Source organism: Coenobita brevimanus, chromosome 25 (assembly GCF_032717465.1).
Source record: "Coenobita brevimanus isolate Jiangsu-jjx chromosome 25, ASM3271746v2, whole genome shotgun sequence".
In the NCBI taxonomy this organism is placed as follows: Eukaryota; Metazoa; Arthropoda; class Malacostraca; order Decapoda; family Coenobitidae; genus Coenobita; species Coenobita brevimanus.
Genome location: NC_136978.1, coordinates 9,295,651 through 9,309,402, shown reverse-complemented (window position 1 = coordinate 9,309,402; position 13,752 = coordinate 9,295,651). Strand labels below are relative to the sequence as shown.

Below are 13,752 nucleotides of genomic sequence, written 5' to 3'. Positions count from 1 at the left end.
TGCCATGTAGTGCAGTGGATGGTGTGGGTTTGTGGAGGCTGCGGCAAGAATTTGTGTGCCTCATGTCTAGATGATCCTTGACTGACGACTTTGGTTAGTGGTAGGTGGTGGCGACCATCATCCACTCACTTGATGTAGTGCTGCCTACTTCTTCCTTAGCCTTTATAATTCTTTTTCTGTGCCTGCCCTCCTCTCTTCCTATTTCTCCCATCTTTCTTGTCACTTCTTATGGCTTTTCTTTCCTTTACAGGTGGCTTTACATTGAGTGACAAGCCAAATGGTTTCCTGTAAGCCAAGAAACCATTTACAATGCTGGATGGTAACCATATAACCAAACCATACTTGCTCCCTACGTGTCAGCAAGTGGGTTGGTGGGTGCCCCTCCCTGTAAAACAAATAACTCAAAGTCAAATGGCCATCCCTCATCGGATTATGGCGTCTGGCAGTAGATAGATAGTAGACAGGTTTCTTGGTGTAGGTGGTCTGTAGGTGCAGTAGCTATGCAGCCTGTGATTGTTCTTAGGGCCTGTTTTGTATGGTCTGTAGAGTGTCATAGTGTTCTTAGGGCCTGTTTTGTATGGTCTGTAGAGTGTTGTAGTGTGTTTTAGTGAGGTTAGAAGCCCAAGCAGTGCTTGCATAATTCATCACTAAATGTATATATTGTTCGTATACTGTGGTGGTGGTTTCTTTGTTGTGACCAAATGTTGTATGGGCAAATGACCTTAGGATGTTGAGTCTTGTTGTTAATTTATTTTTAATGTTTGTGGTGTGTTGTTTAAATAACACTGATGTATATTACACCAAGGATTTTGTGTGTGTGTGTGGGGGGGGGAGTGTTGTTTATAGTGAATGTGAATATGTTCTGCTGTCCAGTTTGTGAGAAGGGTCACTGTAGATTTGGCTGGGGCTATTGTGAGTCTGTTTGTGGTGAACCATTCATGTAGTGTGTTGAGGTAAGGCTGGAGGATGTGTGCAGCTGTGTTTGCATTTTGGTGTGTACATGTGAGTGTTATGTCGTCTCCATAGGTAGCTGTGTGTATTTGTGGTGTGTGGGTATGTCATGCATGTATAGGTTAAAAAGAGTAAGGGACAAAACAAATCCTTGGGGGACGCCGATCGTGAAGTTTCTGATGTTTGATGACTGACTGGCAAACGTTGCATGCGTGTACCTGCTTGCTAAATAGTTTGCCAGCCATCTTTTTTGTGTTTTTGTGCATGGATGTGCTGAATATTTTGTTTGTGAGGTTGTGGCAGGGGATGGCATCAAAAGCATTGCTAATGTCTAGTGTGACTAGGAGTGTTCTGTGTGGTGGCCCAGCTGAATTGATGCCATCAAAAACTCTCTGTGTAAGGGCTGTAAGAAGAGTGTTTGTGAAGTGTAGCAGCCTAAAACCATGTTATGATGGGGCTAGGAGGATGTGAGGTGTAACTAATTATATTACCCGTCATTCAGCGACTTTGGAGGGGGTGCAGAGAAGAGTGATGAAGCGCTGTAAGGAAGGTAATGTGGGGTCTTTGTTGGGTTTGGGGATAATGTTGATAGTATAGTACCATGCTACCAGATGTTGGGTGTTAAGTTGTGTGAGTAGCTATAGTTTGATCTGCTGGTGAGTGCTTGTCTGCCTTGTAGTACACGATATTTGAGGTGTATGTCTGGGCCACAGGAAGATGAGTGCTTAAGGTTGCTAATGATGTGCTTCGTCTGGTTGTATGTGAAGGGTGCTCTGTGGGAAACTGTGTCTTGCGTTGGATGACACGTCGGTTGTCGTGATAGTTTAGATGGCTGACGTGTGAAAGGTGATTGATGAAAGTGTTTGCTTGTTGTTTGTTTGAGGGTATGTTGTCTGTTGTTGTGATGGCAGCATGTGCAGTGTTGCTGTTGGAGTGTGATGCTGTGTTTGTAGAATTTGCTGGTGTTTGTTTTGTGATCAAGTGTTTGGAGATAATTATTCAAATTTAGAGTATGCTGTTCTGATATTTTATTTTTTATATGAGTGTTGAGTTCTTGTATTTGTCGTACGATGTCTTGTGTATGGCGTGTCGGGGAGTGTTGTAGTGTGTTGCGTTGACTGATGAGGCCTTGAATTTTTGGTGTGAAGTTGGGGTTGTGTCTCTTTCTGTTGCCTCTAGGGATGTGTCTTTTGTCCGCATTTTGAATAATCGTATTGAAAGTGTGCACAGCAGTGGTGATGTTTGTAATGGGTGTACTGTTTAATGTTTCTGGCTGTTGTTTTGTTTCAGTTGTGAAGGGCTCCCAGTTTCCTATCTTATAATTAGTGTATGTGTGTCTGTGGTCAGCTGGGGTGGTTCTGGTTTTGGTAGTGATGATGATAGGGAGCTGGTCATAACCAAGGGTTTTGGCCACTCTCTAGGATGTTGTGGGGTGAGGTTTGGGGAGCATAAGGTGATGTCTGGGGATGATGGGAGGAAGAGGGCTTGGTGTGGGATATGGGTATGTTGATGGAGATTGTTGAGGATGAAAAGATTATCTGTTTGTGATTGTAGTACCAGCCCTCTGTCTGTGTCAGGGTTGTTGACGTGCCAGGCTGATGCCTTGGCGTTGAAATCACCACCCAGGATGATGTTGGGTATGTTAGTGATGTGGTGTATTTGAGGAGAGTAACTGTGTAGTATTGTGGGGGTTGACTGGGGGGGGGGGGAATGCATGTATTGGCAATTGTTATGTGTGATTTGTTGCCAGTGTGTATTTTAATTGATTGTATTTCTGTTGTGGTGTCATAGGGGGGGAGAAGTGACTTTGTGTGTGCACTAGTATCTGAAAAGTTGATGGATTTGTGTACCAGGGAGATTAGTCCACCACCACCGCCATCGGCCCAGTCTTGTCTGATGGTGGTGAAATTATGAAATGTAGGTGCTTTTTGTGTTCTGCAGGGTTTAGTTTCTCGTAAGATGGCAATGTGTATGTTTGGTTGTTTGATGAATTGTATGAGTTGTTTTTTGGTATTTATGCCATCTATGTGTATTTGAAGAATGATAATGTTGTGTGTACGAAGTGTGTTGGGTGCTGCAGCACGGGGAGGAGGTGTAGGTGTGGGTGGAGAGGGATGGGGTAGGAGAAAGTTGTGACAGAGATAAGGGTTGGGGTGGATTAGAGTGGGGTAGAATGGGAGGGGCTGGGGGATTGGATGGTGTGGGAAGTATCAGTGGGTTAGGCCGAGGAGGTGTGGAGGAAGTAAGAGAGAGGCTGGTTGGGGGGTTTGTGGGTGGGGGGAAGGAGCATAAGGAACAGGTCCAGGTGTTTGTGTAATGGTCTCTGGATGCAAGTGTTGTGCAGGTGAAATGGGTCCAGTTCTTGCAGGAATTGCACTGAACTGAATCCTTTGTCTGTTGACTCGAAGTAATGGGTTTTGTGCATGTTGGACTTAAGTATTTGTTGATGGATCCTGGATTGCTTTCAGTGTTACTGGCTAGAAGAAGTCTTCAAGAAATGACCAATGGAGTCATTTTTCCATGTAGAAAAAACAGTGTTGTTGTATGTGTTGTGTTGAGAGATGTGGTACTTGCCCGGGGAACCGAAGCCAATCCCAGGTTCTTGGGTCCCATGAGGGGCTCTCTAAAGATGAATAAAATAATCTAAATATATCACTGGAGTGAAAGTGACATACACCAAAGACTTTCTGTGCACGAAGCTCCCCCAAAAGGTATACATACGGTAAGAGCATCCATGTTCACTCCGGCGTCGTTTGGTGCGATCTGTTTAAGGAGGTGTGAGTAGATCTCGGAGTCCTTGATGTCACTCATGAAGTTGGTGCACCGTCTGAAACAAAGATATGGGTCTGAGAGAGAGCAGGAAAAAGTAGAGCTATTTCAAGCTTGATTTAGAAGGGAAAAAAGTAACAGCTATTCCCACATAACCCTTGTCAAGGTGCTGGTAGTACAGTAGCTAGGCTACTGTACTACAACACAGTATGCGGGTATGTGGCCAGAACATGTATCCAGCTCAAGGCAGATGGACATCCCTGTCTTGCAGCTGGGTCACCTTTTGGCAAAGGTGTGGCACCCATTACACCACCAACAAGGTAGTAGGTGGGTGGTTGCCATTGTCCCAGGAGGTACTACCATGAGAGTGGTGTGGGGTCAAGGCTGACCTTGCTCAACACTCCTAGGCAGGGAACTCAACTCCATTTACCAATAGTCACTGTCTGGGATGAGACTACTGCTCATGTATACTTCTTATATGGACACAACTCATCCTCTTGGGGCTGTGCCTCCTACGTTTTCCCTGCATCTCACCACAATGGAAGGACCCTGTTCCAACACTGGCAATGTGCTGTCTGCCACCGGTGAACTGTGATGAGTGGGTCCGCTCAGCCAGCCAGACTGGGTTAGAGCAACGACTACCACAGAGCATCACACTTCTCACACACACCATCTAACTACCATTCCATGCAGAGAATGAGCCCCTTCACTGTCAATAGAAGCAACTAGAATGGCACTCAGAATGAGCCCCTTCACTGTCAACAGAGGCAACTAGAATGGCACTCAGAATGAGCCCCTTCACTGTCAACAGAGGCAACTAGAATGGCACTCAGTAGAGTGCATGCCACTGCCAATGCCCTATCTTGCAGTGTTAAAAAAAAAAAAAAAAAAAAAAAATCCTGGATCCGCACTTTTATCCGAATCTGCACCAAAATTTAATGGAGTGTATTCTCAGCCAAGGCCCATTCTTCTACCAAGTTTCGTTGAAATCCGTCCAGTAGTTTTTGTGTAATATTACTCACAAACCAACCAACCAACCAACCAAAACGGACAGGGGTGAAAACATAACCTCCTTGGCGGAGGTAATAATCATAACAAAAGCCAGGATTAATCAGACATGAATTCAGAATATGCCTCAACAATCATCAAAATAATGGTAAACAAGTCAGTTCTCACTTTTAAGTGGGTGGGGGAATGAGCCATGCTTCTGGTTAATGACTAGGGCTAGAAAGACACACACACACACACACACACACACACACACACACACACACACACACACACACACACACACACACAATTAGGTATATTAGGTAAATACTAAATATTTGGAACGACTTAGACAAAGAGGTGGTGCATGAGAAAAACATTCATGTGTGTAGACTTGATAAATGTGGATATGGAGACAGGACAACACGAGCATTGCTCAATTCCTGTCTACTACAAATAGGTAAATACACACACACACACACACACACACACACATATATATATATTTGTTTTTTGACCTACAAACCAACCTTACAAGGGAAGAAAAGATATTACTTTATCAGCAATTTAGAAATGAAAGAATTTTAAGTGAAAAAACTTGTAACAAGGACTGTGAGCCTACCTATTGACACCAGCACGCTCCAGGTGGTGGTTGACCCAACGAAGAAGAATGGCCTCAGGTGAGAGCTTCATCAGCTCCTCAATCTTCTCACCATCCTCTAGTAGGTTGGCTAGGCCTGGACAGTGCTCCAGTGTAATCTGGTTAAACAACCCAATGCGGATGATCTGCCACAGCAGCCCTAGTACCAGGTGAGGCTTGCCTGTTCACAGGGAGACAATTTTAGCTCTCACTTTCTTCCCCACTTCTGTGCTTCTAGGTTTGAGGATTAAAGGGTACCCCAAATTAACAATATTCATTCAAATATGATCACCACAGTACTAAAACATTGTACAGGATACTGTCAAAATTCAAAGGGGTTACAATCTTCTAAACCCCATGAGTACTGACAACCACCAGTATTCCTCACACATCTAACTTTACACCATAGTATGTTGATAACTAGAGTGAGAGTAGAGGAAATGAGTTATCTGAGAGGAGCATATGGAGTCACATGGAGAGACAGATTGACAAATGAGCAAGTGAAGGAGTGTTGTGGTGTGGATGTGGATGTAATGAGAAGCGTTAGGAGAAACACACTGAGGTGGTTTGGCCATGTGAGAGGATATGCGAGAGACTGACAAGGAGAGTGTATGTGACTGAGGTGGAGAGGGAGGGGGGAGGCCAAGGAGGAGATGGAAGGTTGGAGTGGAGAGGTATATGAGAGAGGGGGGTGTGAGCTGGAAGCAGGACAGTGAAATGGCAGGGGACAGGACGAAATGGAGGCGATTTGTTTGTGGCCACCCCTTACGGGATTAAGGAATAGATAGATAAATAAACAGAACTAGAAAAGCCATGCATAGTCATTATATTATAATGGTACTTAACTTATAGAATAATATCTCAGAAGCCCTTTGCCTTCCCTAAAACACCATACACAGATGTTAGGGCATGTACAAATACATACAGTACAGTAAAAAATCAACAGTACAGTACAGTAAACTCTCAATTATCCATTGTAATTCAGCCAAACCCTATGCCGGTTAAAGTAAAACACTGGATATTGCATAGCCGCCCCTCCCCATTGGCTCAACATTCAACGTCATGCAGGATATTGTGTTACTATCCATCTTGACCCTCTATCCTAAAAACTTTCCCATGAGTAAAAGATGAAAGCAAAGCATAAAACACAATACAATACTGACACAGTACAGTAATACTGTATACAGTAGTATAATCCCAGTTAACCGGGAAGCATGGGGAATTTACCTTCCCAGTTACTTATTTTTCCCAGACATCTGATAATACTCTTACCCATAGGCTATATCACTGCAGTATATACAATACCACTCGTATCCAGGGCCATACAAACAATTCCACTTGAAACATAACCTCCTCTTAAACACACACCATAGACATAACAAGCATGACTGCAGTGTCTTGCTTGAGTGCACAATGCACACAGTAAGTTCATTTTTTTTTTAATTATTTGTTATTTTATTCATAAAACATGGGAAAAAATAAACTAAAGAAATAAATCTTGAGCATTTATTGGTGAACTGATGATTAGGAAAGAAGTGTAGTACAGTAGAATTATCACGACTTCCTTGCTCAGTTGTGTACATCCGCAGCCCACCAATTTTTTCCTCAAATGCGTTCAAAGATGAATTTATACATCATCTCAGAATGCATTAGCACTGGCAGAGAAGATAAAATCTAGCTGACAGAAATGGTTTGCTTTGCTGGATAAAATTACCGTGCTTGCAGTTCATACATACTATATTTACTGTATTATCTGCACACCAGCTGAGTCGTGAATGCAGGGTGGAGTATGGCGGTCAGGCAAGGAATAAATTTTTGGGCTGTGGCCCTATACTGTACATAACTGTGAGCAAGGGAGTTGTGATAATTCTACTGTACAACACTTCTTTCCTAATCATCGGTTCATCAATAAATGCTCAAGATTTATTTCTTTAGTTTATTTTTCCTTGATATTTACAGTAATACCCCGATATACGATACCCCTAGATGCGATACCCCAGCTTAATGATGGGGACAAAAATACCACCATACCCCACCTAACGATGACCAAACCCCGTTTTACCTTTTTTTTTTTTTTTTTTTTTTTAAATACCAATTTTGATGATATTAAAGACAAAAATTGTGTGTTTAGGTTGATTTATAAACAGTTTTTAGACTCAGATTAATGTGTTTTAGCCATAGGTGGAGTGAACATTGTCATTTTGGGGTACATTTTACTAAGTTTGATTTTTTCCAGACATATTTGACAATGTTCAGATTTTATTTGTTGGTTTTAGTGAGTTATTTACAAGTGTTAGGCTTAGGTTAGCTTCTTTTACAGCTGTTAGGTCATTTAGATTGGCTTTAAACTTGTTTTGGGGCTCATTTGGGTAGGTTTTGGACTTGGTTGGGGGGGAAACTCAAGGCTGAAAAACGCATCCCATTATATTACAGTAAAATCTCAAATTTGGGCAGTTTAGAATTCGATGAGTCAAATTTTGATGCATTTTGGAGTGGTCTGCCTACCTTACTTTTCGATGCAAATTCACAAATTTCAATGCTCTCAGGGCCAGACTCCAACCAAAACAAGCAAAGATAATATATTTGATGCGAACCAAAATGCTAGAAGTGAAGGAAAATTATAAGAAAAAGTATGAACCTAACCTAATATCGTATGTAACATGTGCTCTCAGGGCCAGACTCCAACCAAAACTAGCAAAGATAATATTTTTGATGCCAACCAAAATGCTAGAAGTGAAGGAAAATTATAAGAAAAAGTATGAGCCTAACCATAAGTGAACATGCAATTCACTGCAATTTAGTTGTATCTGTTTTCTTTGTATTTTTGTCACAACTTACCTGTTTCAAAATGGCAAGCAAATGTGGTTCTTTGGGTAGCAGTGGTAATGTACGAGAGCAGCCTGGCACCTCTAAATCTTTGCAGCCAAAGCAGAAATGGCAATACAGGAAAGGGTAGAAATACACCAAGTATACACTTGCTGACAGTATGGCAATACAATGCAGAACTACAGTTACTTAACCACAATTATAGTTCATAAAGTTTACAGGGGGTGTGGACAAAAAAATCATGATTTTAGGTACTTAGGTTTGGAGGCCCCAGACCCAAACTGATTTTTCCCATAAGAAGTTCAGTTTAAATTTCGATGATTTGAATTTCGATGTGATTTTTAGGTACATATGTCCATCGAAATTTGAAATTTCACTGTACATGTTAAAACTACCCCGCTACATGATACCTCGCCTAACGATGGGTTTTTACCTAACCAATTGCATCATTAAACTGGGGTATACCTGTACTGTATTAAATGCAAAACAGCTGAGTGGCGCGTGAAGGGTGGAGTGACGGCAGTCAAGTAAGGGATAAATTGATGGGCCGCGGTTGTTTGCATAACTGTGAGCAAGGAAGTCGTGATAATTCTACTGTACGACAATACTTTCCAAATCATCATTTCACCAATATTAATGCTCAGAATATATTACTTTATTTTTCCATGTTTTTATGAATACCATAATATTTAAACGAATAGACTTGCCAAGATATTGTAGGATATTGCCAGCTCGTTGGTAGTGTCGCTCCATTAGGTGGAAAACCATATGGGTGCCATACTCTTTCTGCCCATGAAAAGCATGCCTTTTTTTCAATGGCTTTATTCGTCTTGCTTTTCTCAACCCTCTGTCGTAAAAACTTTTCCATGAGTAAAAGATGAACATTAAACAAAATACAATACAGTATTAATACAGTAGAGTAATACAGTACATACTGTACTATGTAAACACCAAGTGTGGCATCAATGGAGACTATTGCTCAACGTGCGGTACAGTTCAGTGCATTTAATTCCGTGTGGTCTAGTGGAAATAATTACATGTAAAGTAATTTCTGAATCACAATAGAGCACTAGTACACGAAACACTGAGAGGCCACAAGCTTTGCAACAACAAGAAGCATGGCATGGGAGGCCAGAGAGTAAGTCTTAGCACCAAGGTTTTGCCACTGCATGGTCACAAGAGCAGAGTGCATAGATATGTCTTCACTGAATGAGATTCATGAGAGACAGAGAATGAAGGCTTGGCGCACCGGGGACAGCTCCTGCAACGAATTCTGACTGGCTGGTGTGTTACGGGTGTTCTTACTGGCTGGCTCGTTACAGGGTTTTCCTGGGCACCAGATGGCTACTGCATATGAGCAGTTGATACGCCCTGCATCCTGATGTTGCACAGAACCGTCGGTTACTTCCTGTTTTGGCACTGGCTGTTGCATAATTTTGCCGGAAATTGCTTTAACAGAACCAAGCCAACAGCACCGGGTACTGAATTGGACTGGATAATGCGATGACAGATAATTGAGAGGAATATCCATGTACAGTAATCACATTGCCAACATTTATAAATCATTCAGTTCCTGGTACTGTACAGCAGCAGCAAAATTCTCACAGCTTAAAGTTAACCCATTTGAATTTATGTCACAGAAGAGAAGTAGCAATTGTAAACCCGTGAACTGTCGAAGCCATGAATGATAAAACTGGAAGTTTTACAGGTATATTGCAGTCATAAAGACAACACCTTTTAAGTGCATATAAGAGTCATGAAGATAATCATTAAAATCTTTACCCGGCACTGCCATTATTACACTGTATCTACAGTGCTGGTACAGGTACTGTGTATTACCTAGCCTTTTCATTCTTCCCTCTTCATCATCCTTTTTATCTTCTTCCCATCCACTCACCTTTTGCCAGATCATGAGCGTCAATATTGACGACATTACAACCGATGGCTTGTGCTGAGTTGAGGGCGAGGGTGAGGTTCTCATGCTTGGTGTAAACAGTGAGGTTGCGGATGTTGATGGCACGCTCATCTATGGTGTCTGGGCACGAATGGTTGATCACTTTACTGCGGGGAAAGTACTAATATGTTAGGATAGTTTAATTTAGATGGTAACTAAACTCTGTACTTTCTTTAACCATTTTAATCCAGTGACATATTTTTCATTTTTTCTTGTTACTTCCAGACATTATTGTTAAATTTGGAAAAACCCTTTGTATGACAGGATTACCAACAGTTGCCATAAACACCACAACAAACTGACTTTCAGTAAACTGAATATAATTATGTATGAAGGCAGTAAGAATAAAATATGTAAAATACTGTATCATCAGACCCCGAACTTTCTTAATCCCGTTCAGTCAGATGACAAATTACAGTATTTAATCCTTGCTGCCATCAAATAAGATTTATCTAATTTAGGAAGGATCTCCATTACTGATGAGGTTAATTATGACTGTATTTAACCCATCCAGTTCCAAAAGTCTCTCCTAAGCTGAGTAAACTGTTAGCAGATGGGTAAGATAAAACTGAAAGTACAGTTATGTCATCATTTTGAAGGAGTTAACCCCAAACTATCTTTTCTTTTTTTTTCTTTTTTTCCCCTGGACACTGTGCTTTCTTTAAACCTAAGATAACTTTCTTAAACCCTGAACTTTCTTTAACCCTCCACACTGTGCTTTCTTTAACCCCTAACCGCCCAGTGTTGGTCAGAACTGTCAAAAAATCGGTGGCGAGACAGCGCCAGGTGTCAGTAGGAACTGCACTTGTTTTCCCGGTACTGTTTGAAGTGGCCACCACTTTACCTTGTCACCAAAAGCTCGGGGGAGACTCCCACCAGCCTGCCCAACCATACCTCAGTCATCTCTGACTTTGCCAGGTGAAGGATGATCTTTTCTTAACCTTTCTCCTCCAATTTCGTTCCTGCCTCACGTGGACTTTTGCCTCATCCACCCTTGCCATGCTTCTTTCCAAGGATACTAGGAAAGAACCCAGTGATAGTGCTATAGGGCATGCCTTGGACACCACTGTGTCTAGTTTATCTAGTAATGGAGAATTTATCGCACTGACAGCAAAGCCATAGTTGGAGCCACAGACAGACACACAAACACATCCTGTTCTTGCGGTGAAAATTAGTCCTGTTCCTCACGTCATTACTCAGTGCAATGAGCTACGGACATGGGGATATTTTCATTCGCAAGAAGAACAGTTGTAAGTAATATGGTGTTTAATTCATTTCCCTAATTGCTATAGTTTCTGAGATATTAAGGTCAGAAGTAAAGCTTCCCCCCCTCCCCTGTACTGAGGTGAGGCATGAGCAAATTTTAGCACAGCATCCAGGGTTGAAACCTGAACTAAATTTCTTTTAACCTAGAACTATTTTTTAACTGTTTCACTCCAATGATGTTTTTCTTATTCTATTTTCAAATGGAAACCTAAAGCTACCAGTAATTCCTGTTCCAAACTAACAGAAGGGCAACCATTTTAAGTTTTAATTTAATAATAGCGAATGAGTGGTCCATCTATGATAGACAGAGGATAGGTGAGCTATAACCTCTTCATGAAGACAAAATCTTCAGTGAATACTGTGTTCATTGCTGCCAACCACTTTATTCAATTCAGGGAAGATCTTGTGTAGTGAACTAATTACAGTAATGGAATTTCTAACTTCTTCACTAGAAGACATTTCTACTAAGCTGGATACAGCTTTCTTGAAGAAAGAAGAATTACACACAGTGAAACAGCACTGAATGGGATAAGGTTCACAAATGTCAAAATAACCAATTACTAACCAGAGAAGAATGCCGTCCTTAACCTTGTCGTACAGGTAGCGTCCCTCCCCATCAATGGGCAGGAGGTGGCTGAGGTGAGGGTCATGGCCAAGGTTGCTGTTGATCCAGTCAGAGAAGGCCAGCTGCTCTTCCAGTCGCACACTGTGGGTGGTGCCCTCAGAGGATGCTGTTGACATGCCACCCAGGGTCTCGAGGTTCTCACGTTTGTTGACCATCTTCTTGAAACTGCTGGCAATGTCTTGGGCCTTCAGTCCTGCACACATCTGAAGGATGGCAGGAGGGGGCTGAATAGTGAACACATATACAGTGGATGCTGGACTGCCTTTGTTGTAAATAAACCTTCATGATACAGAATAAGAGGTAGAAAAGTTGGTACAGTAATAATAATAATAATAATAGTAATAATAATAATAATAATAATAATAATAACAACAACAAGAACAACAACAACAATTACAAGCTTATTTTTTGTCTCTAAACTATCACTTCATAAGTGCAATAGTATTTCATCAGAACAGTGACACCTGCTATAGTAATTTGAGAAATGCTGAAGTGAATCAAATGGGTGGATAGGATAACATGGAAAAGAAGTGACACTTTATTTATCTACTGTCTGGGACTACACAGAACCTACCCTGAAAAAGACTCCTAGGATGGGCTGTATGTAGTCTCAAATGTTAAAAAGAAATAATGAACTTATGCCCTTTCCTGTGTTTTCTCTCCCAGTCATTTTAACCACTTGTCATTAAGAGTCAGTCTTAGTCACTAAAGTACTGTAGAAGAGAGAGAAAAGAAAAAGAGCTGAGCTTTATACTTGCAGTTTGCTGCTACAAAGAAATAATGCTGTAAAAAGTAACAAACATTATAACTTTAAGTGTAGTCCAAGTTTATCTATCTATCTATCTATCTATTGCCAGACGCCATAATCCCGTAAGGGATGGCCATTTGACTTTGAGTTATTTGTTTTACAGGGAGGGGCACTAACCCTCCACCAACCCACTTGCTGACACGTAGGGAACATGTATGGTTAGGTTATATGGTTACCATCCAGCATCATAAATGGTTTCTTGGCTTACAGGAAACCATTTGGCTTGTCACTCATTGTAAAGCCACCTGTAAAGGAAAGAAAAGCAATAAGATGTGATAGGAAACAAGGGAGAAATAGGAAGAGAGGAGGACAGGCACAGAAAAAGAATGATAAAGGCTAAGGAAGAAGTAGGCAGCACTACATCATGTGAGTGGATGATGGTCCCCACCACCTACCACCACCAAGTTTATAAGTACTATAATACCAGAAATGTTTCCAAATATGTAGCACTAGAGTAAATATTTTAACTCAGTCCTGTGGTATGTCTAACAGTCAGTGAGGAGAACTACAACAATATACCATGGCACAGATCATTCGCAAACTAAACCTGACAGCTCAAGCTCTGCAGCGTGTGAAAGTTGGAGAAACTAAAAGAAATACACCCAGACATCAGCATATTTATAAGCAGAGAAAACTAACCAAGCATGACATCCAGAGGGAAGAAAGAGAAGACAGATCAACACATACCAGAAAGCTAGCACCCACGATCAACCACGTATGACCCACCCACACTCTGCTGCACATGAAGGAGAAAGCCAGTAAGAATAAGGCAATCAATGAGGCATACCAATGACAGTAACGGGACCCCACCAGTGATACCAAATGTGTGCAATGTACATCATCATTGCTCTATTTCCTATTAAAAAATGAGTTGGGGAGAACCCCCCCAAAAAAGGAGAAGAATGAACAAAGGCAGGAGAGTA

At 41.5% G+C, this 13,752-nt stretch overlaps 1 protein-coding gene across 1 annotated transcript in view; it reads right to left on the bottom strand.

The window, feature by feature from the left end:
• The window catches only part of Fim (plastin-2 fimbrin), a 109,764-nt gene that overhangs the window by 12,619 nt on the left and 83,393 nt on the right, over positions 1-13,752 (bottom strand). The window contains exons 3-6 of the mRNA XM_080267821.1: positions 11,962-12,224; positions 10,074-10,237; positions 5,333-5,531; positions 3,673-3,778 (exon numbers count right to left, since the gene is read on the bottom strand). Of these exons, the coding sequence (XP_080123947.1) occupies positions 3,673-3,778; positions 5,333-5,531; positions 10,074-10,237; positions 11,962-12,224 (732 nt within the window). The remainder of the gene's footprint in view (positions 1-3,672; positions 3,779-5,332; positions 5,532-10,073; positions 10,238-11,961; positions 12,225-13,752) is intronic.